General features: G+C 41.3%; 1 protein-coding gene across 9 annotated transcripts in view; it reads left to right on the top strand.

The window, feature by feature from the left end:
* The first annotated feature begins 3,277 nt into the window (after window positions 1–3,277).
* The window catches only part of PICALM (phosphatidylinositol binding clathrin assembly protein), a 131,385-nt gene continuing 109,467 nt past the window's right edge, over window positions 3,278–25,195 (top strand). For all 9 annotated transcript variants that reach the window (XM_055137290.1, XM_055137276.1, XM_055137282.1 and 6 more), the window contains exon 1: window positions 3,278–3,661. In XM_055137290.1, the coding sequence (XP_054993265.1) occupies window positions 3,532–3,661 (130 nt within the window). In that variant the 5' untranslated portion in view covers window positions 3,278–3,531. The remainder of the gene's footprint in view (window positions 3,662–25,195) is intronic.

Below are 25,195 nucleotides of genomic sequence, written 5' to 3'. Positions count from 1 at the left end.
ACAGGATAAAATATCTGGAAGTATACCTACCAAAGAAGTAAATGACCTTTACACTAAAAACTTTAAGAAAAAGCTAGAAGAAACAGAAGAAAAGATATATAAAGGTTTCTTGGTCTCATGGATTGGAACAATACACATTGTTAAAACAGTCGTATTACCAAAAGCAATTTAGAGATTAAATTTAATTTCTACCAATAACACAATGGCATTTTTCAAGGAAATAGAATACATAACCCCAAAGTTTATACAGAACCACAAGCCATCAAAATAAGTGACACTGAGAGGAAAGAAGGAAAATAAGTGTATGGGGGAGAACTGGGAGGAGAATCATACTTCCTGACTTCAAATTATACTACAAAGCAATAATAATCAAAACAGTATGATATCAGAACAAAAACAGATATAAAGAACAACAGAATAGAGTGTACTGAAACAAACTTAAACGCACATGACAAAGGACACAACACCATGCAAAGGAAAATCTCTTCAAAAAATGGATCTCGGAAACTTGGACGCAACACACAAGGAAAAAAAAAAGAAAAATACACCATTATTTAACACTTCAAACTAAGCTCAATTTAAAATTAAAACACTTGGATGTAACATCTGAAGCCATAAAATGCACAGAAGAAAACACAGATGAAAAACGTCTGTGACCTCAGGTATGTCCAAATTCATAGGCAAGGGAATTGAAAGCCAAAATAAACAAATGGAATTATATAAAATTAAAAGTTTTTCCCAGTGGGGAAAAAATCAGCACATATAAAAGACAAACTACTGATTAGGAGAATAAAGCTCACAGAACAAGAGCAAGCTGAGTTTTAAAAGGAAAAAAAAAAAGGCATGGGCCAGAAGGGGGTTACAGTGCTTGCTTTGCCTACAGTCAATCCTGGTTCCATCCCTGGAACCACATTTGGCCTTCTGAGCACTTCTGGATGTGATCCCTGAGTAGAGAGCCACAGTTAAAACCTGTACACAGCCAAGTGTCATCAACACTACAACAAACACACACACAAAACTAAAATGGGAAATAACATCATCCCATAATATCACTCCTAGATATTCAAAGAATATAAAAACAAACTGAAAAATATATACTTCCCTGTTTATACCAGCATTGTTCACAATGCTACACCATGGAGTCATTTGAAAGATGGCTGGATAAGTTGTAGTGTTTATTGGAAATGGGATACCACTATGCTATGAAAAAGATATTACCTTTTGTGACAATATGGTTAGACTTCAGGTGACTATGCTAAGTAAAAATCAGTATAAGCTAGGAAGTGAAATACAAATACCCATGGCTTTAATACGATGTAGCGTATAAATGACGAGAGCAAGGGCAGACTAGCAAAATACAACAAAAATATCTTACACTTTTGGAGAAATATGGTGGTTAACAGAGGGTTGTTGAAGGGTACAGATAGAGGGGTCACTTTTTCAGTATGGGAGCACTAGAATTTTGGAAATGGTCTGGTAAAGTAAAAACTGTGAAACTACTCAGAAAATTATATAGGCACCGTAAACTAGTGGTAAATCAACACAATTTGTTTAAGAAAAAAGAAGATGGGTTTACTTAAGATATAAGTAAGGCTAGATTGGATGAAAAAATATGGGAGAAAAGATGAGAATGAATCAGGTTTCTAAACTGACTTCTGGGCACATATTGTGGCAATGAAGAAAAAAAAACAAGAAAAAAACATGAATTAAATATATTGAATGGACAAAAATTAGTTTAGCTCATAAGTTAGTTTGAGGCATCTGTAGGATTCAGAAAAAGTTATTTCTTAAGAGAGTGGAAAAAAGAACACAGAAAAGGTAACCATGTAAGACAGAACAACTTAGTAATTATTTTCTACATAACAACTCCCCATCAACTTCTAAATTCCTTCTGTACCTTTCAGTCTACATTTGCACAGGAGCCTCTATAATCACTAAATTGCTAACTGTTTACATATATAAAAAACAATGTGCCTTTGGGGAAAAACAGTGCTATTTCTAACTGAAGCTAGTTGACTACTAAGAAAAATAGGTCCACAGTGATCTGAACAAAGATGATTTGTAAGAACCTCTCTGATGAAAGAAGACCGAAGTCCCCCTCCGGAAGTGCTCCCGCTGGGTGCTTGGGAGAACTTCCATTTCCATGAGGCCGAAATACCGAGCAGTGGGGAGCTCGACACTCCGGTCGCGCTCCCTGGGAGTTCACCGGCGGCTGAGTTTAACCGGGATCTCGCTTAGTGGAGCCCGGAGGCGCAGGACGGCTGACTCGCGCTTTCCGAGAAGGAGAAGCAGCTAGTTGCCCTGCCTGGCAGGCACCGGGCAGCCCACCGGGGACGCCCCGCGGACGGCCCGGCCTGCTAGTTTGGAGCGGGGCTTCCGGGGCCGCTGGTCGTGCCGCAGAGCTCCGCCAGCCGCAGCGGGGAAGGGGAGATCGCGCAGAAGCCACACAGCTTAGGGGACACGGGCCTTGAACTCCTGGGGCGGCCTCTTCTGAGAAGCCCCCGCTTGAAACACAGCGTTTCTGAACTCGGCTAACGAGGTGCAGACCAAGAAACCTCGCTCGAAACGCGGACCAAGGGGGTTCTGCTCGCTTAGAAAGGCTCCGCCGCCGCGTGCTCCCTCAGAGGGCGCCAGAACGCGAACGCCTCCCCCCGCGCCAGCGGACCCCCGGCCCGCACCGCGTTTCCCAGAGCGCGGCGGCCACGCGGGCGGGCGGCGGGCTCTGACGGGCTCCGACGGCCCCTCCCGCCGCTCACCGCCTTCTACGGTCGGGCCGCCGCGCCGCCGGGCGCTCGGCCTTGTAGGGTCAGGCCGGCGGCCACGTCCGCCTTCCCCTTCCGAATTCCAGAGCGGCGATGCGCTCCCTGCCCCCTCGGACAGCACCGGCGGGAGCGCGGCCGCCCGGCGGCTAAATTTAGCCCGGCAGCGCGCAGGCGTCCCCGCGGCCCCAAGAGAAGCAGGTGACAGACCCAGCCTTCGGCCGGGGGCGGGGCCCGCTCGGGGTCGCGCGGCCTCGGCGCCGGAAGAGCCCCGCGCCGCCCCGCCCCCCTCTGTGACCCGCGCCCCTCCCCCGCGACCTGTGGGCGCGCCGCGCCCCGCGACTCCTTGGCCGGCTGCGTCGCGCCCGCGGGCGCCGCCCCGCGCTCCCCTCAGGCGCGAGGGCGGGCGGCCGCCGGGGAGCGCAGGGAAGGGAAGGGGCGGCGCCCGCGTCACGTGACCGGGGCCGCCCGGAAAGCGCCGAGGAGGAGCCCGGCGCCGCCATTTTCCTGCAGCCGCCTGTCCCTCTCCCCCTGCCTGGCTCCAGCTGACCGGGGAAGGGGTGGGCTGAGCTGAGGCGGGGGCCGCGGAGAGCCCGACTCTGCGCCGGACCCCGGGGGCACCCCGGCCGGCGCTCTCCGGGCCGGGCGGCCGCGCGCGGCCCTGCGCCCCGCCCCAGCCCGGCCGGCCTCCGAGAAGCCGGTGGGGGTGGGGGGTGCGGGGGGGTGGGCGTCCTCCGGCGCTCGGGGGTCCCGCTCCCCGCCGGCCGCCGCGATGTCGGGCCAGAGCCTGACTGACCGCATCACGGCCGCGCAGCACAGTGTCACCGGCTCGGCCGTATCCAAGACAGTATGCAAGGCCACGACCCACGAGATCATGGGGCCCAAGAAGAAGCACCTGGACTGTGAGTGCGGGGCCGCGCGGCCATTGTCTGCGGGCGGGTGGCGGCGGCGCCCCGGCGGCCGGCCGAGCTGTCAGCGCCGTCCCGGCCGTTGGCTCGGGCCGTTGCGCTCCTGGAGATTCCGCGCGGACCCTCGTCGCCGCCGCGACACGGGCCGGACGGGAGCCGCGGCCGCTGGCCGAGTCTTCACTCGGGCTCCGTGTGGGGGACGGTTTCCCCGGGCGCCGCGGCCGCGAGGGGTGGGTAGACGGTCTCGGGGCGGCCCTCCGGGCGCCCCCGCGGCCCCCGCTCTGCGCTGGGCACCGGCCAGGCGAGCCGCGCCGGCGAGGACGCGCTGACAGGAGCCCGGCTTTGATTTCTCTTCGGACTTTGGCCGGAGTGTTCGCGTGGGGGGCGGGGGACGGCAGGGACACCTGTGAATCCCTCCCGGATCATGAAGTACTTTCAGGACGAGTCGTTGCAGCACACTCACACGCACACGCATTATATTGACTTGCTTCTCCGCAGTGGACACGTTAAAAAATACGGCTTGCTTCTTACTCTGATGTGTTCTTGCCCGCGGCGTTGGGTTTTTTTCCTCTTTTTAATTTTTAGACTATCACTTCTTTTAGAAAATAATATACTTGGATGGTGACACTTAGAAACTTAGAAATAATACACTATACAGCTTTAGGTGATACTTGGGTTATCTAGCTGGCATTGGTATTTGTGTAGTTTATGCCCATTCAAGTGACTGCTTTACTGATCTTATGGTTTATTTAAGTTTCTGTCGGTTGCTTTTTTTCCTCCTTTCTATTTGGTGATGGGCGCACTTAGATAAAGAATCTGCTGGTATGTGACTGTTTTCCTCTTTCCTCACTCAAAATGACTATAACAAGAACAGCTTTTAAAGTCCTACGTTTATAAGGTCTTCTTTCAAATGTAGCGGTTTTTAAACTATTTTCCAAAGATGCAAAAAACCAAAATGTTAGCTAAGATTTAGGAGGTGATACTTGCTTGCAGTTGTATCTATCTGAGCCTTTTTTTCTGGTAAAACTACTGCCGGTATTGGGTTTGGAGGATATCCTCACATTTGTAGTTCCTTTTCGTTACCATTGTGTGAATAAGCTTTCATGTCTTTATGAATATTCCTGACAGTACTTGGTTTTTAAAAAACTTATAAAATATTTTTAATGAGGTTTTAAGATACAAACTATTTTTCTTACATTGTTAAAAATGTACTTGTAACAGGTCTCAGGAATATGAAATTTAGTCTTCTCATAAACATCTTTTACACACAGAGGAATATGAAATGTACTCTTCTCATAAACATCTTTTACACACACACACACACACACACACACACACAGAGTTTTGTTTCCAGATAATAAAAATAGTTTTACCACTTTTAGGAAGGTTTTTTTCTTTTTCTGTTGAAGACTTCTTTTGTTGTACCCTTTAATGTCTGGAAACCTAATTAATATTAGTTGAGTCTAATGAAAAGAATATTGTTTTTTAAATGTTAGTATTTAACAAAAATGTGCTTATGATTCTTGCTTTTCCTATTGGCTTTTAAGGTGTGGAGATGGTTTCTGTGTACTTTGCCAAGAAGGGGTTTTCTTTATTAAGCAGTGGTTGTTTTAATCCACGAATTGGGGCTTAATTCATATTGCGTTGAGCACTTGTTTAATGAAGATCTTATGCTTTGCTTTGGGCGTTGGTAGAAAACAGTGTTAGTATCCCTAGTGTCAAAAAGTTTATAAATATTTTATAAATCTAGAACATATATGAAAACCCCCCACCATTTACACTTAATTTCAGGCCTCAAATGTCTGTTATCAAGGTAGAAGATTAGCAGCCCTTAAATTTGGAGTACTTCAGTTTGCTAGGCTCCTATTAACCTTTTCTTCTAACTTAATTTTTCATAGCTGAGGAGATGTAAACCACAAACATTCGTTAGTAGGTTTCTAGCTCCATTTAAAAAGGATATAAGTACTTAAAATACAGTGATTTATAGACAAGCATTAAAGTTATATTTCATTTTAAAGATTCGAATTTAATTTTATAAGTTTGGTTTTGTTTTTTGATAAAAGTACTCCTCCACCCGCCAATACTTGTTTAATTTACTAGCCTTGGCATTTACATTGAGAAGATTTCCTCCCAAATTCTTTTTGTTTAGAAATAAAATAATTTTGATTTTCTGAATGGATGTTTTATGAGGCAGTTATTTTGTACTTAATATTCAGACATAAGGTTATATAGATGAGTTAATCACATGATTTATGTTTTTGATTTACTTTCTCCCTTAATACCTCTGAGATATAGAAAATGGTAATAGTATAATCAAACTAGTAATTGTAAGATTTGACTACATATGCCAGATGTGCAAGGTACGTAGTAGGACTTCGTAAATGAGTTTAAGAATATATCCTTGGTAGGTCTCTATATTTTTGGATAGGGTGTAATTTTAGAAGAATTCTGACATGACCATTTTGGTAGCTGCCTGATAGGTAATTTATAAATTCTAAAATACTTGTGTAATTAGACTACACTGGTGGACATATTTTTAAAAATAATATTGAAAGTTAACGTTCTGTTTAATTTTTAGCATTTTTATATTTTCTATAATTAACATGAATAATTTTTGTTGGTGTTTAGTTTGGAATGACTGATAAGTGAAACTTCATATACAATGACTTAGTTTTTTTTATCCCTCTTGTGAAGTACTTGAGTAAAATATTAAGATGCTTTAAATATACATTTATTGTTAAAAATAATATATTTTAAATTACTAGACTTGTCTTGGTTTAAATACAACTGTTTATTTTGGCTCATTATTGTTTAGAATATACAAAAGTTAACCATAATGTATGGAAAGGCATTCCTGTTGTATTATCTGCAGGTCCAAAATGCTTCAGTTTCATGGTTTCTCCCTTAAAAATAAAGAAGCCAGAAAAAATAAACTTTAAAGCCATCTTTCCATGAGTTGGAAGCCCTATCCAGAAGTGCAGGGGTTAGATTTTCAAAGTAAAGGCTTATTATTTGCTCTTCCTGTTTGTTTGGTGGCTGAAGTGGCATTTCCGTTACTTTGTGTTCTGTCTCAGTGTGCTAAACTGCTTTATACATTTCTCCAGAGAATTGAAATTTAGATTTGACCTTTTAGAATTTTGTATGTTCATTGTGTATATGGTCCTTTTTATGGAGAGTTATTTCTAGGCAGTTAGATTTCACTATTGATATTTCTTCAAAGGATATTTTGATAAGTTTAAGCTACAGTCCTATTCTCGCTTTTAAATTGAGTGTTTTAAAAATCACATTTGCTAAGTTATTAGGATATTAAGATTTTTCTAGTTCGTATGTAGGGACAGTACTCTTGTACTTAAGCTTTCTTTGTATATATATTTAACAGATAGATATTTGTAACTATTTTGTATTGGGCATTTAGTGCAGAATTTACATTTATTGGCTTGTTCTTTGTTTATTGAGTCAGTCCTGGTGGTGGTCAGGAGTCTCTTATGGTGCTGGGCATTGAGTTCCTGTCTGCTGCAAGCAGGGCAAATGCCCTAACCATTGTACTGTTGGTCCTTACTCTTTTTAACAGTCTTGTGAAAGCAGTTTATTATACCCATTTTATTGGAGAGGAAACTGAGGCACTTTGGAAGTTGAGCAATTTGCCCAAGGTTGAATAGTTAGGAGATAATCTAGTATTTGAACTCAGGAGTCTAGAATCAGGTCTGTGCTTTTTCTTTTTATCTTTTTAAATAATGCTTTTCTATATATGGACCAGATAAACCATACACATTTCTTCATGGCCTTGATTTTTTCTTTTTGTTTTTTTGAAATAGTTTACATTGTATGAGTGTTATTGTTTTAAGAAGTACAGTTTTAAGCCTCTTTAAAATCACATCACAACCACCACCAAAGTACCAGTATCCCTCCAGAATATTCCCTCCCCCTCTTAATCTCTCTTTCCTTCTCCGGACCGCTGGTACCATGCTCCCGAGAGTCCCCAAAACCTTTTCATCATGTGTTTGTGGGTCAGAAGTATATTGATGTACTACGACAGTATTCGCTTTTCTCATTTTCTTTCACAAGTGTAGAATGCAGTTTCCAGAAGCTATGTAATTTTACAGCAACAGATTGAATGTAGTAGCAGATATAACAAATCCAGTTCCTGTCTGCCGAGTAGATGGTGCACAAGAGTGAAGTTTTGCAGACTTTCCCATTATTCTAATTTTGGCCCTAAAAAATACTTTTAGTGTTAAATATGTCTTGTGATTTTAAAATCAATACATTTATGACAGATTTATCTATTTATTTATTTATTTTTTGCTTTTTGGGTCACACCTGGCGATGCTCAGGGCTTATTCCTGGCTCTGCACTCAGGAATTACTCCTGGCGGTGCTTGGGGGACTATATGGGATGCTGGGAATCGAACCCCTGTCGGCCCCGTGCAAGGCAAACCTACCCTCTGTGCTGTTGCCCCGTGCAAGGCAAACCTACCCTCTGTGCTGTTGCTCCAGCCCCTATGACAGTTATTTTAAAAGTAATAAATAACATTTTAAGCTTTAGTTTCTAGCAGTAAATATTGGTAGGGGCTGGAGCGATAGCACAGTGGTAGGGCGTTTGCCTTGCACGGTGGCCGGCCGACCCGGGTTCGATTCATGTGACCCTCTCGGAAATACCGAGAGTATCTAGCCCCCACGGTAGAGCCTGGCAAGCTACCCGTGGCGTATTCAACATGCCAAAAACAGTAACAAACAAGTTTCACAATGGAGATGTTACTGATGCCCGCTGGAGCAAATCCATGAGCGATGGGATGACAGTGACAGTGAAATATTGGTAGAGAAAATTACATGAACTAACGCCTTTCAGGATCATCAGTTTTTGTTTTGTGTGGGGCCACATTCAGCAATGCTCAGGGGGTACTCCTGGCAATTCTGGAGACCATCAGGTGCCAGCGATCAATAGTAGGTCTCGGGCATGCATGTAAAGCCTGAGCCTTTGAATTATTTCCCTAACCCAGACGGTTTTAAGATTGTAAAGGTTTTTGAGACTAAGACACAATTCTGAGGAAGAGTGTGTATTAAGAGGGGGAAACTACTCAGGAAAAGATTTATATTTGAGAGATATTTAAACTCAGTAATTTTGTATTTGACTTGATGAATAACATACTGCTGAAGGATTTTTGAATGAGGTTCATGATAGAATCCTTGATTAAGTTACACCTTTAACTAGATTGGAAAGTGTGAGCTTTGCGACTTGGAAAGGAGATTGATGGGGTAAAAAGTTCAATGATTGATAATTTTTTTCTCAAGTGGTCTTAGTCCATTATTATTTATAACTTATTTTCCTCTTAAGATTAAAAACAAGGTTCATATCCAAGCTATTCCTTTTCAACCAAGGTTGTTAGGTTTTTTTTGTGCCTGAATACATTCTTGGCCCAAGACTTTTGTCCTTTTCACATTACCATTACTGGACCATTCCTTGTCTCTTTAAGTAGATCCCTCTTTTTAAATCTCTGAACTAAATTGCTTTTGTTAATAACATTTAAAGATTATATTTTTGTAAAGACATTGCTGAAAACTCTGACGATCTTGTTTTTTAAGTTTATATAATCTTGTTAAATTGTAGTGTCATGCTTTTCTGTATATTTGAATTCATGTATTTTTTTTTTCTGTAGAATAGAAATTGTTTTTCCTTAAGAATAGTTCCTAGTCAGTGACCCTGGGGCTATTTAATAAGTACCGAATGAAAATGTACATCATCATCTTTAGCACATCAGATTAGTGCATGATCAGTTTACACTGGCATGGGGTTGTAGTCCACTAATCATTTTATATTTATATGGTGATCTTTGTGGTAATGAGTGGTAATTACCTGGTTGCAAAACTATATATGAGTCAATCAGTAGCATTGATGAAAACGTGTTAATTAGTTTCTGTTTCATGGAGCCCATGAGACATTAAGAGGTTTGGTTTTGCTTCTATATTAGTTTTCTAAAATTATTAACAGCAGAAAGGGTTTTTTTTTTTAGTGATTTAATTTGAAAACACTTAAAATGTTTACCTTTATATCATATTCCTGAAACAGTATTAACAATCTTGTAAATCACTGTAACCCCCCTCCAAAAAAAAAACCCAAAAAACAAAATGAAGAACATACAAATTTTAAGTTTTAAAAATAAAGTCTCAACAACTTAGAAGCCTCTTTCCAAAAGATCCCATACTCTTTTGCAGTACAGAGGTGATGAAACTGTGTTTGCTCATGTGGGCTACATTGGTTTTGGAACTCATGGTCTCATACTTAAAGTCAGATACTTTGCCACAGAGTTATTCTTTGACCCCTGAGGCACACTCATTTCAGGAAGATAGAATACACTTAACAGATGTTTTGAGGTTTGAAGCAAGGGTTAGAGTAGTTATATTGATGGTTTGTGAAAATAGGGTAAACTAAATATCTCCATGATTTCAAAGAGCTAGTAGGAATTGCTGAAAGGTTACTAGAACACTTAGAATTCTAGCAGTGATATTTGAAATGGTGCTGGTTTTTATAGTCATGAATTTAACACAAAGAAATATTTGAAGGGCTCAGATTTAACTCGGGACAACATGTAGAAGTAAGGAGCCCTGCTTTTCAGATTCTTTCTTCATTAAATGTGACTTTCAAAGACTATGCTCAAGTGCTGTATTTTAGTGTAATTGATTAAAGGTCTTTACATCTGGCGTAAACTCTGAGAACAGGAGGGTGTGTATAAGTTTGCAATTTTATGTGTTATCGATAGAGTTAATTTTCTTATAAATGCTTAATAGAAATGTGAGGAGTGGAACACAGCTGGTAGGGTGTTCGCCTTGGTTGCTGCCGACCCAGCTTTGATCCCAGGCATCCCATATGGTACTCCAAAACCACCAGGATTAAGCCTTGAGTACCATCACGTGTGAACCCCAACCAAAAACAAAAAAAGAAGAAATAGAAATGTGGCATGTTATATTTCAATGCATCCAATATGTGAACCTCTTACTGTAATTTACCTTGTTTAGCAAAAGTAAATACTAGGATGGCATTTGCTCCGGAAAGGATTAGCACACCTTTATCATGTACTTGAAATAGTTTACAGAAATTTGATTCGTGCATGTAATTGAGTAATTTGAAATAATATCAGCTAACCAATCCAAAGCTACTGTGAAAAGGGATTGTGAGGCAAGGTGATTTAAATTTTTTTTTTCACAATTTTTAAATTGGGATGTAATTCATGTAGTATAAAATTCACCATTTTGAAGTGTGCAGTTCAGTGACTTTGAGAATAGTCAAGGTGCTGTGTGTAGGCATCACTGCTATCTAATTTCAGAAAATTTTCCATCTTCTCCCCAAAAGAGAGGGTAGGGCATTTGCCTTGCATGCGGCTGACCTGGGTTTGATTCCTCCATTCCTCTCAGAGAACCCGGCAAGCTACAGAGAGTATCTCACCCACACCAGAAGACCTTGCAAGCTATCCGCTATGCCAAACACAGTAACAAGTCTCATAATGGAGACCTTAAGCTGGAGCAAATTGATGAACAACAGGAGGACAGTGCTCCAGTGCTCCCCAAAAGAAACGGTGTAACTGTTACCAATCACTCCCAGTTCCTGCTCCACCATTCCCTGACAACCTATGGATCTTCCTGTTTTGGAAATCTTATGTGAAAAGAATCATATAATATGTGACCTTTCATAACCTGGTTTCTTTCACTGAGTATAATTTCAAGATTCATCCATGTTTAACAGTATCTATTTTTATAACTGGATACATTTTATTGTATGGATATATACATATACATTTCTTTCGTTCCTTTATTGCTTGTGGGACATTTAGGTTGTATACCCTTTTTGGCTGTGAACATCAGTGTAGAACTTTTTGTGTGAACTTAAAGTTTTCATCTTCTAGGATATATAGGTGTATGTGTGTGTATGTACACCTGGAATTGCTGAGTCTTATAAACAGTAATTATAATGTTTAACTGTTTGTCACAGCAGTTGTTCTATTTTATGTTCCTAACCGTGATGCTTGCAGGTTACAATTTCTCCACAGAATTGCGAGTACTTGTAATTTTCATGTTAATTTTTTGAGTTGTTTTTCTGGCTGCTCCTAGTGGTGTTGAAGGACTACTTCCACTTTTGTGCTGGGTCTTGTAGGTGCTTTGGAACCATTTTGTGCTTGGGGACTGTGCTGTGCCTGGAGTCAAACCTGGACCTTCCTAATGCAAAGTCTGCACTTGGGTCTGTTGAGTGTTTTCTCTAGCTGTGTTTTTGATTTTAGTGGTAGCATCTAAATAGGTATGAAATGTGGTGTCTTAATGATTTTGATTTACATTTCCCTACTATATAAATATGTTGGTATTTCTAGGTGACTTTTTTCTTTTTAATAAGTTTTTGCTTTCTTTAAAATTTTAATTGTTACGTGATTATTGACCATCTATCTGAAAAATTTTTTTTGCTCATTTTAAAGTTTATTGTTTTTCTTTTTTCTTTGTGCTTTTGGTATAAGAAGTTATTGACTTCTTCAGCATTAAGGATATTTGAGTCCCCTTTTGAATTTGATGTGGAGTACAATTCTACTTTTGAGTAATGTGGGCATAGAAATAAGTGAAGGATACAGATTTATTTTTTTTTGGATGACAGTTGCATATATAATTCATTGATAAATGAAAATCTTGAGGCAAACATTCATCTATCTAGCTGGATCATATGACCTAATTTGGCATACTTTATTTTGTTGTTGTTCTCTATGTAGTCTTACCATTTGGGATTTGAACCCTAGGCTTTACACATGTGAAGCATGTACTCTACTTCAGAGCTATATCCTTAGCCTCAAAATAGTCACTTTGTTGGTTCATATTTTGGGGCCAAATCTAGCAGTGTGCAGAGCTTCCTTTTAGCTCTTTGCTCAGTTCTCTGGCAGTACTCTGGGGACCCCATGTGTCAGGGATGGATCCCAGCTTGGCTGTGTACAATCTCCAGCTTCTCAAAATAGTCTATTTTGTTTTGGGGCCCACCCACTCATGCGTGGTGGCGGGGAGTGTACTGCTGACTCTGTGCTCATCAGTCACTCCTGGTGGTGCTGATCGGATCGAACGAGGTGCCAGAGATTAAATGCAGGTCTGCCTCATATAGTCTTTCAATGAGCAGATAGTGAACATAGTTGTATGCCTGTATCCGTGAGTATCAGAGAAGTATTACTGTATCACTGTTATCACGTTGTTTATCGATTTACGAGTGGGCGCCAGTGTGTCTCTATTTGACTGAGCCCTGAGATTTTAACAGCCTCTCCTTACTTGTCTTGCCCAATCATTGGAGGCTCTTTCAGGGTCAGGGGCATGAGACTGTTACTGTTACTGTATTTGTCATATCGAATACGCTACAGGGAGCTTGCCAGGCTCTTTGTGTGTGTGGGATCAGAGAACTATACGTGAATAAAATTTGAGCTTTAAATGAACATGATTGCCTGAGCATCAATATAGGAGTTATTTTTGTTCACTCACAGAACTGTGATTGTAATTTTTCATAATTACTTTATACTTTCCCATAGTGACACTTTCAGTGCTTTCATTTATATGTATTGATTTTTTCTTTTCTCTTCCATACCACCTTCTTGATTAGGGCCCACATTCATGTCTGCTGTGGTGTTTGCATATGGTGTGAAGGTTGCAGTTTAATAGTGCTCTGAATATGCACTTGCTGAAGGCCACACTTTTAGTTTTGGTGCTAGTAGATATTTGTGGTTATTGATTTGCTCTGGGGGTTGCACACTTCAGTTGTGGTGCTCACGTTTTGTGCTTGCCAGGGCTTCTACTCCTGACTCTGGTAATCACACATCTTTTAGTTGCAGTGGTTAGGGGTGTTACCCTTAAGTTGTGGTGCTTGCAAACACCTTGCTGTGGTGTGCCTGGAAATTGCTTGCTCTCTAGGGATAACACACCAGAGCCATCAAGCTTGTGACTGCAGAGCTGCCAGGATCTTACTTAGCACATATCTCGCGGCGTTGGTGATTGAACTTGAGCAGTTTGCAGACTTACTAAATCACTCACTGATTTAGTGATTTATCCGCTGTATTAAACTACTGAGTACCTTGTAGTTATGGTGGTATGTAGACAACTCTTGTGTCTTGTTGAATACAATAAATATGTAACAAAAAGATGGTGAATGAAGGAATGGGATTTTTGTGAGGGAATTCTAGTCTATTATCAGTGTTTTAGGAGTTTTTAACATAAGGAAGAGGAAGACTGCATGCAATAGGAGAACGAATAGTCGGCCATAAGTTAACTTAACATGTTTCCATAATCAGTGATTTAATTGTTGGTTATTAAAGATGAAATGTATGGAATTATTAAGGCCAGGAAATAAATACCAGAATTTGATATGTGAAGTTAGGGCAGTTTTACATACTAAAATATTTGTATCAAAACTTGTATTACTAGTTTTTTACACTTTTTTTGGGGGGGAGCATTGGTGGGGAGCACTTCCAAGCAGTGCTCACAAGGTCCCAGGGTCAATTCTTGATCTGTATGCTGGTGTTCAGTATTGGGGGGCCTGAGAATTTCCTTAGCTGCACCATATGGTGTTTGGAGACTTCAGGCCCACCCTGGAAGTGGACCCTGTGGTGCCAGAAATAGAAACTCCATTGAATGTGTGTGCCATTATCACTGTGCTATCTCCCAGCACCTCTTCAGATGTGCTTATTTTTTCCTCTTTTTCTTTTTTTTAGCTTTTTGGGTCACGCCCGGCAATGCACAGGGGTTACTCTGGCCTCTGCGCTCAGGAATTACCCCTGGCAGTGCTCAGGGGACCATATGGGATGCTGGGAATCGAACCCGGGTCGGCTGCATGCAAGGCCAACGCCCTACCCGCTGTGCTATCACTCCAGCCCCACATCAAATGTTCTTAAGACTAATACTGGAATCTGCAATTTTTGTTGGTTATGCTATTGAAAGTGGATTCCAGATAGACCTTGACTTTAGACGCTGTATTATCTGCAGTAGTCTACATACTTTATTTTATTATAATGTGTCATGATTTACAGTAGTATTAATATTTATGTTTTAGGCATATTCCACACCCCGCCACTAGACTGCCAATATTCCTCCATCACTTATGCCCACCACCCTCAATTGTTCACACCTTGTAACAGTAGAATGCATGACAAAATATTTGCTAAGTGCTTGGGTCATTTGAATAGGACCCTGGGCAAAATAGTTTAAGTGAAAATACAGTCATAAATGAAGTCTGTATTTTTAATAGGCTATATTGAATGAGTCATGTATTCATTGACCTTGAATAGCTTCTTTTTACATCCAATTTTAGCTCTTCCTTTCCTGGTCTCAGAACTTTGGTTGAACTGCCAATAAAAATTGAAATAAATTTTTTTTGAAAGTGAACTGTAGGAAAAATCTTAATTTATTTGTGTGCCTAAAGACCAAAGAGTATTCCATTTTGTTGGACTTTATTCTTGGAGAAGGCTTATTGGAAAAAAGAATTAAAAGATTATATTTCTTTTGTGTTGTATCAGTAAAAGTAAGAGATTATGAAAAAAACTTTGTTTGATGAGCATGTGGCAGAATTCCTGAGATTATCTTTGTTTTATCTGGAGCAATACTGATAGGACCTGGTCAGGAAGTAAGTAGAATGATTATAAAAACAAGTGATCAACGTCCAGAGAAGAGTGTAAAGATGTTTCATATACATGTTTCATCCATTAAGTAAAGGCATAATAATTTTTACATAAAGTATCAAAGTGAGGTGGAATAATTTTGAAGAGGTTTAGTGAGTTGTCACTAAACATAAGAGAAGGTGACATGAACTTTGAAGATTAATAGTGATTTGCTGGATAAATGGATTCCCTCAAAGCAGACTAGTGTATACACTTAGAGACAGAAAAGTGCATTGTGATATATGTTTGGGGGCAATGTCAATTAATTCTGTATGGAGGAATATAAAGTGATGGGAATAAGGAGAGGAGATGAGTTTCAAGAAGGGGGGGGGGGGGGAGAATGGTGTCTTTAAATAGCATTGTAGAAGCAGGGATTAATTATATTGAGACTCCAGACATTCTCTTCCACTCCCCTCCTCAAATCATCACAATCTACTTTCCTCTAAATTTTTAGCAATTTTCCTGCCACTGATGCCCCAACATTGCTGTGCCACAGGCGAGGGATTCTTTCCCCAAGTACTTTGAGGTAGGTTATTAACAGCGATCAGGGAAGGAATCCACGCACAGTGCATTTGTGTTGGGGACTAGATGAATTTACATACTTGAAATTAGATCTTTGGTTATTGTTATTTCTGTAATTTAGAGAGCTAAATTAAAACCAAGGTGCATTGCTCTAATGGTCTTTGTAGACTTTTCAGAAAATTTAATATTTTTTTCTTGTTGTTTCTTTAGTGTTTGAAATGAATACACTAGATTACCTGATGACAGTTGGTATGATTAGAAGGTGAATAAAGTCTTATGGGTGGGGATGGGCTGGTCCTACCTGACTCTGCTCAGGGCATATTTATTCCTGGCTCTGCACTCAGGTGTCACTCCTGGTGATGCTTGGGGGACGATATGTGGTATCAGATATGAAACCAGGGTTGGCTGCCTGCAAGGCTTAGTACCTTGGCTCCTGTACTTTTTTTCACTGTTCTTTTCTGTCTGTTTAGAGGGAATCATTCTGCTAATCACTGAGTGTTCTTTTTATCTCTTGAATTTTACAGAACCATGGGAACCTAAGCATTATTCTTTCAAAGGTTATTTGCTTACAGAAGAGACATGGTTCTTAAGTTGTATGTATATTATACGCAATATGTGCAAGGTTCGGTCACTGTCTGTCACTGTCACTGTCATCCCGTTGCTCATTTATTTGCTCGAGCGGGCACCAGTAACGTCTCTCATTGTGAGACTTATTGTTACTGTTTTTGGCGTATTCAATACACCCGGGTAGCTTGTCAGGCTCTGCCGGGCGGGCTTGATATTCTCGGTAGCTTGCCGGGCTCTCCGAGAGGGGTGGAGGAATTGAACACGGGTTGGCCGCGTGAAAGGTGAACGCCCTACAGCTGTGCTATCGCTCCAGCAAAGGTTCGTTATATCTGCTTAATGCTGGGAATGTTAATAGATGAGCATTGCTCTTCTGATTATAGCTGCAGCGTTTTGTCTCCACTCCAGCCCCTTTTTGGCCACATCCAGCTGTGCTCAGGGCTAGGTTGGTTGCTTGCAAATCCAGTGCCTTACCTGCTATACTATCTCTCTCAGACCCTAACTCTTTATCTTATGATAGGAGAAAAGAAAATTTTTTATTTAATACTTGTCAATATATCTAGTTTTGAAATAATGCAGTGTGTATTAATAGAAATCTTGAGTTGTATTCAATTTGCAATTTTATCTAGAAAACGTGTTTTGATAGTTTTGGTACCTGTAATACAGAGGGTGAATAGAATCTTCACCCATATTGCATATAATATGTATATAATTTAAGAATCATGGCCTTTCTATATGCAGATAAATAGAGGACCTTTGAAATTTTTTTTAAATTTTTATTGATTCACCATGTGGAAAGTTACAAAGTTCTCAGGTTTATGTCTCAGTTATACAATATTCAAACACCCATCCCTTCACCAGTGCCCATATTCCACCACCAAAAACCCCAGTATACCCCTCCGCCCCCCCCCCACTGCATAACTGATGAATTTCACTTCATTTTCTCTTTACCTTGATTACGTTCCATATTTCAACACAAAACTCACTATTGTTGTTGGAGTTTCTCCCCAAGAAAGACAGCCCTACTACCAAGGAAGCATTTGATAATTAGTTTTCCATTGCTGAGAATGAAGAGATATGTAGCCCCACTGCTCCAAGTACATAACTCTTTTTTTTCTTTTTCCTTTTCCTTCCCCCCCCCCCATTCCCCTTCCCGCCCCTCATAGTATGGTGGACGCCACACCGCGTTTCTCCCTGAAAATGGGAAACAACCGAGAAAGAGGGATATTTCCTCTTCTTGGCTGGTGTGGGATTGTTGCTTAGTTCACAGTCCAGAGAAGTGGCTGCTACTTTAATAACCTTCAATATTTCAACAAAAACTCATTGTTGTTATTTGGAGTTTCCCCCCCAAGTCAGACCTGTTAAAAGGGAACCGTTTCACATTGCTGACAATTATAGATGTTAAGTCGCGCAGACGCTGCCTTTTTGGATTTCTATATAAAGTCCAGGGAAAATTTTGCCAGAAATTGCATAGCCCAGCTTATAGTCCCAGTGCATTGCTGTAAGAAGTCTCTGGAATCAAAGTATTTAGGGGCAGAGGGTCCGTTTCACTCTCAGCAGCTCCGGATTTATCTGGGCCGAGGGCGTGCCGGTTACATCCACTTCCCATGATTCCCTAGGAGCCCCAAGTATAAAAATCATATACCTCTGGGTTAGAAGTCTTAGAAGATGGCTCCTGCCATGTGGATGCTGCCGCCGCCGCTATTTTCCGTGCAGGAAGACAGGGTGGGGAGGAAAGATCCTCCCCCGGGCAGTACGGAATTGTAGCCCAGTTCACAGTCCCAGTGCATTGCTATAAGAAGCTGCGCTGGATGCCCAGATGTGTTAGGTCTCTGGAATCAAAGTCTTTAGGCGCAGAGGGTCCCGAGGACCTTTGAAATATTAATGCTTAGATTCTTATGGTTCTATAAAGCTTTGTTGTGTTATGGCTTTTCGGGGAAAATAATTGGTGCCACCAAATCTGGCTTTTTTTAAGTGAAGAAAGTACCCTCAAATTGCACCCCATTTTGCTGTTGCTTTCCTGCAGTTAATGGTTGATGCAGACCTCCCCTTCGTCTCTGTACCATTCTACTGGTATAGGCCCACTCCGAGGAAAATATTTTATTTTAATATTGAATCACCATGAGATAGTTACAAAGCTTTCATATTTGAATTTCAGTCATACAGAGATCGAACACCCATTCCTCCACCAGTGCACATCTTCCATCACCAATGTCCCCAGTATATCTCCCCCTATCTCAACCCTCCCCCGCCTCTGTGGTAGACAGCTTCCCCCATACTCTCCCTACGTTTTATGGGAAAAAACTGTTTTATCTGCAAGTTGGTCTTTCTTCAGATAGAATCTTCGGAAAGGAAAAGCTGTAGCAAATATTTGTCTCAGGTGAATGAGTCTTGATTTATTAGGCCAATACTAAAATTTTTTTCCCCTTTATATCAGAATTTACTGGTGAACACAGAGGTCAGGGATGTGCTCAGTGGTTGGGGCAGCTGCCTTTCATGTGTTGAGGCTTTGAATTTGATCCTGGAAGTACAAAAACAACCAACCAATACCCACAAAAATAAGTTTATTGCTCTGTAATGAATTTTTAAAAACTTAAAAGGTCTATAGGATTGGTTTCACTTTATTCCTATTATATTATTTGGTCTTCTCTTTTCAGAACTGAAAGATCACCACATCCAGTTCCTATTTATGATATCCTTTTAAAGTAAAACCAGCTGTTTAGTGACGAGTTTAATTTGCAAGCAGTATTTCCTTTTTTTTCTTTCTTTAAATATTAATGTTTTAAACTTTTCTTCACAAAACTATGTAATTTTGGGTTTCTGTGTGCCCCCCCTTTTCAAAAATAGGGGCGACTCCTAATGATGCTTATGAACCATTAGGGCCATATGGGCTGGTGCGATGAATTGAGCTCGGGGCCAGTTACAAGCCAGGCATGTGCTGTGCTTCTTGAGCCACACCCTCACTTCCAAGAATTGTGTAATTCTGTGTTATCAGCTTTGTCATTTGTGTTAAGTGATAACCGATTTTAAGACTTTTCATATAGTGTTCCATTCACTCACCCCCACCCCATTCCTTTTTTTAAAAAAGAATAATGCTTTATACTCTTGCAAAATGTTTTGATTTGATACTTTTCTGTAGTATATTTCAGAAACTCTTTATAATGCATGTTAACAGAGTGGTTTTAAAAGAATAACCATAGAGGGTCAGAAAGTTGGAACAGAACTTAAGGCACTTGCTTTGCATGTGGCTGACCCAGTTTGGATTCATGGTACTGGATATGATGCCCTTGAACTGCCAGGGATTGCTCCTGAGCACAGTCAGGAATAACTATAATCGCTGAACACTGGGTGTGGACCTCCAAACAAAACCAAAAGAATGACTTACAGATACTATGCTAATTACATCTGGAAGCTGAGTCAGATCACTATTTACAGAACCCCTTAGTAGAGCCCTTTAGCACATTTCAGAAGGTTGTTCTGTGCCAGGAGAGACTCTCCTCTTCCTGTCTGGAGGCTGGAGACCTTTTAGGACAGATGTTGAAGTGCTCCCTCTCTTTGGGTTTGTAGACTTAACCTGAAGTGTTTCTTCCTTGACTTTTCTCCATCTAAATATGCTTTCCTAATTTAGCTCATGAGTCTCTAGGAATATATGTTGGTGTTTTTAGGGCTTTTATTATTATTAGTTTTTGAAGTAAAAGCCTTCTCCAACCAGACCCCCCATTTTCCAGTAGCGTGGCAGCCACACTCACGAACTGCCCCTGGCGCTGTGTAATTCCATCAATGGCCAACATCTGAGACTACAAGACCAAGCTCCCGGAAGCGTGAGGCCACAAAGACGTCTAATAGCCTTGTTCTTGGAGAACCTGACAAGCTACTGAGTCTATTGCCTGCACAGGAGAGTCTTGCAGGCTCCCCATGGCGTATTTATATCCCCAGTATAGTAAAAGATATATACATACCTCATGGAGAGCCTGGCAAGCTACTGAGAGTATCCCGCCCGCATGGCAGAGCCTTGTAAGCTGCCTGTGATGTATTCGATATGCCAAAACCAGTAATGATAGGTCTCATTCCCTTGACCCTGAAAGAGCCTCCAATTGTTGGAAAAGACGAGTAAGAAGAGGCTGCTAAAATCTCAGGGCTAAGTGTAATAGAGATGTTACTGGTGCCTGCTCCAGTAAATGGAGAAACAATGGGATGACAGTGATGCAGTGAAGTAAAGTAGTTTCATTTAGAGAAATGTAAGAAGAGTCAGAAAGAGAAAGTGCACATCACAAGTTGTGATGCAGGTGACAGAGTATGCCTGTAGTTCAACTTTGAAGTTTTGGGTCACACCTGGCAGTGTTTTGGGCTACGTGTTTTGGGCTACTCTGCCCACAGGATACTTCCAGCAGTGCTCAGGGTCCATGTGGTGGTGGGGTTGAGCCTTTTGTGTGCAGAGCATTTGCTCAGCCTATTGGGCTATCTCTCTGGCACCCTTTAAACATTTTTATGTTTTTATGTCTTACGCTATTACTTGAAATTGGGAATGATTAGTTCTTTGATCAGATGACTAGAAGACTGCCTTTGTATGTTCCTTTCATGTGAAATGTAAGCTGTGGTCACCTAAAATCTGGTGCGTTGACATCAAAAGAAAGTTTTGGGAATTTTAAAACGTATAAATTAAGCATTGACGTTTCTGAGGCCTGAGGCACTTGTAGATGGACATGCTCAAACCTCTCAATCTGTTCCTTACAAACTTGAGTTGAAATAAGATTGCTTTATATCATGGCAAGTAAAATATATTGAAGTAAAATAGTTTCATTTAGAGAAATATACAAAGAGTCAGAAAGAGAAAGTACATCACAAGTCGTTCTTTGTAGTCAGAATGCAGATGGTGATACAGATTATCAAGAATATACTATACCACACAAGAAGTGATCACTATTATAGAAATTGGATTTCCGAGAGCTAAGAATATTTGAACTTGGGATTGGAGTGATAGCACACAGGTAGCACATTTGCCTTGCACATGGCCAGCCCAAGTTTGATTCCCAGCATCCCACATGGTCCCCCAAGCACCGCCAGGAGTAATTCCTGAGTGCATGAGCCAGGAGTAACCCCTGTGCATTGCTGGGTGTGACACAAAAAGCGGGGGGAAAAAAAGAATATTTGAATTTTACAATAAAGAAGACTTGAATTACTTGGAAAGAGAGAGTGAAAAACTTTTCCATTCATCTTTCTAGTGAGAGCTAGGAAACTTACTATTATTTTTTTTTTCCAAGAACCGTTTGGATATTTGTTTTTTTGTTTTTGGACCATGCCTGGTGATGCTCAGAGGTTACTCCTGGCTCTGTGCTCAGGAATTAATCTTGTCAGTGCACGGGTGATCATCTGGAATGCCAGGATAAGAATCCAGATTGTCTACATGTAAGGCAAGTGGTTCACTCACTGTCCTATCACTCTGGCCCCCATTTGGATATTTGTAATGTCGTTTATAGGCCATAAGACAGGCATATGGGCTGTGAGCAGCCATCAAAAAGCATTCATATCTGTCTCCTTGTCAGGGTGATACCACATGACTTCATGTGCCTTATATCACCTGTGAAGAAGCCAGAGAGAAGGTCCCTACTACTTCTCTAGTGGAATTACTATTTAAAAGAATCTAATTCTAGCATAGTCAGTTGTATGTGCTACTTTGGGAAGGCATACTGTTGGGGGTTTTTATGTTTTGGGGGAAATCTGGCATTTAAATCTTAGAGACAACAGACTTTTGTTTCTGTCACAAATCCATTGTAATAGACAGATTATGAAAGAACTTTATAAATTATGAAGAATTTGCATATATAAGATTTTGCCATTCTTTTTTTTTTTTTGGTTTTTGGGTCACACCCGGCAATGCACAGGGGTTACTCCTGGCTCTTCACTCAGGAATTACCCCTGGCGGTGCTCAGGGGACCATATGGGATGCTGGGATTAGAACCCGGGTTGGCCGCGTGCAAGGCAAACGCCCTACCCGCTGTGCTATCGCTCCAGCCCAGAGCGATATTTTGCCATTCTTAAGACTGTAACTTTTACATAACTTACATACTTAGACTGCAGAGTTATTTAAAAGTACTCACACTGACTAACACCCAAGAACAGTAGAAACAACGGCCAGGGGGATTGTCCACGTTTGGAAGCCTGCCATTCAACTGCTGGGGAGAAGGCAGTTGGAATAGAGAAGGGACCATTATGACAATGATGGTTGGAAGGGATCGCTCTGGATGGGTGATGTGTGCTGATTTTTTTTTTTTTTTGGGTCACACCTGGCGATGCACAGGGGTTACTCCTGGCTCTTCACTCAGGAATTACCCCTGGCGGTGCTCAGGGGACCATATGGGATGCTGGGATTAGAACCCGGGTCGGCTGCGTGCAAGGCAAACGCCCTACCCGCTGTGCTATTGCTCCAGCCCCAAGGGTGATGTGTGCTGAAAGTGGGTAAAGGACCAAATATGATGGCCTCTCAGTATCTGTATTGTTGACTATAATGCCGGGAGGGAGTGAGAGAAGGAGGGAAATTGCCTGCAAACCAGAATCATCGAATCACCAAAGCTTTGTAACTATCTCATAGTGATTCATTTAAAACAGAGAAACAAACATGGATGAGTTTCAATCATGGACAGCTTTATTACTGTGTATCTCACTGATTCAGTTAAAAAAATAAAAGATTTGGGGCTAGAGCAATAGCACAGCGGGTAGGGGGTTTGCCTTGCACGCGGCCAACCTGGGTTCAATTCCCAGCATCCCATATGGCCCCCTGAGCACCGCCAGGGGTAATTCCTGAGTGCAGAGCCAGGAGTGACCCCTGTGCATCATCGGGTGTGACCCAAAAAGCAAAAAAAATTAAAAATAAATAAAAAATTAAAAGAAAGGACTCATACTTTCCAATTGAAGAAATTGAATTTTTTATTAACCCCACAAGGAATATTTTGTGAAGTCATTGAGTTTGAGGTGATTTGATAATACTGTATTGGAAAGTGATGAAGCAAGCAGTAGTAGACTAAAACAGGGGAAAACTCTTTAAGGTAAGTTACTAAGTAAAACTATTTGTAATGATGTTTTCAGGAATATTTAGTAGTACTCTTAAATATATTGATGTTTACTGTTTCTGGCTGTCACTTCTTTTGTTTTGTTTTGGGCCACACCCATCAATGTTCAGGGCTTATTTCTGGCTCTGCCCTCAGGGGTCACTCCTGGTGGAGCTCTGGGGATGCTGGGCAAATCAAACCTGGATGAGCTGTGAGCAAGGCAAGTGCTCCGCTTGGCTGTAGGATTGTTCTGGCCCCAAATGGCTGTTATTTCTGTTTCCAGCAGTTTGAAAAACATTTTTTTCAAAAATGGTTTTCATGTATTACTCAGTGAGTTAGGGCTTTTGGTGCCTGCTTTTCACAGGTGTAGTGCTTAACTGTACTGAGTAGTATCATTTTAATTGAGCAGATTGCTTTGATTTAATTGTAAAGTGTGTGAACAGTACAAGTGAGATTCTTACTTTATATCTCCATAAAGCTTAGTGGCTTTGAAGGGTTAACTAGAGAAGATTCTATTCAGTATGTTTTGGCCTGGCACGGGTGAAGCACATTGTGAAATGTAGAATAAAGAGAATGACAATATTTCTCTACTATGTAGACTATGAGAGCGGTCAGTTCCTTAGACCGTCTCCTGGCCGCGATGACAATACCATTGTAACTATATATATATATATTTTTTTTTCGGGGAGGGGGTAGGATTCCTGATTATCATATAGTTTCTTTGTCTTCCAAGTGGCCCGTCTTTAAGTTATAAATATTTGACACCATCCGATATATAACTGCCCCCCCACTATCTCTTCTCTACTACTGTATACATACTGTATTAAGTGTCTTATCAGCAACTTTGTCCACTATTGCATATATTCTAACTCCTAACATACTCCTAACATATATCCTAACTCCTAACATACAATCGGCATGTTATAGTATGAAATGAATATTGTAGAATAAGTGGAATTTGTTTTTGCAGACCTTCTGAGGTCTGCAAAGGTATGAGAAGAGGGAATATCATTAGGGGCATGAAATTTATGTTTTCTGGTTAAGGCAACCAGTGGAGAGGCCAATTGCAGTTTATTATCCTCTCTGGCTTGGCAGGATTAAACTAGAAGACATGATTTTTTTTTTTTTTTGCTTTTTGGGTCACACCCAGCGATGCTCAGGGGTTACTCCTGGCTTTGCACTCAGGAATTACTCCTGGCGGTGCTTGGGGGACCATATGGGATGCTGGGGATCGAACCCAGGTCGGCCGCGTGCAAGGCCAACGCCCTACCCGCTGATGATTTTTTTTTTTGATCTCTACCTATATAGTAGAAATAGGTTTGGCAGGTACAGAATAAGCATTAAACAAGCTATGATTGGGTCTTTTTTACCATTTTCATTCTCTCTTCTATTTCTTTGGAATAAGAAATTGGACATTGTTTATTTTGGGTTTACACCCAGTGGTAAAAGCTTAGGGCTTACTCTTGGTTTTGTGCTATGGGTTTGGGCTGCAGTGATAGTAAAAGCAGGTAGGGCACTTGCCTTGCATGAGGCCGACCCAGGGTCAGTTCCTGGCATCCCATATGGTCCCCCAAGCATTGCCAGGAGTATTTCCTGAGTGCAGAGCCAGAAGTAACCCCTAAGCACTGCTAGGTGTGAAGATACCTAAGTTTAATAAAGTAAAATTTGAATAGGGCTGGAGCGATAGCACAGTGGTAGGGCGTTCGCCTTTCACGCGGCCAACCCATGTTCAATTCTTCTGCC

The sequence above is a fragment of the Sorex araneus genome, chromosome 1 (assembly GCF_027595985.1).
Source record: "Sorex araneus isolate mSorAra2 chromosome 1, mSorAra2.pri, whole genome shotgun sequence".
In the NCBI taxonomy this organism is placed as follows: Eukaryota; Metazoa; Chordata; class Mammalia; order Eulipotyphla; family Soricidae; genus Sorex; species Sorex araneus.
This window is presented reverse-complemented; position numbering and strand designations above follow the sequence as displayed.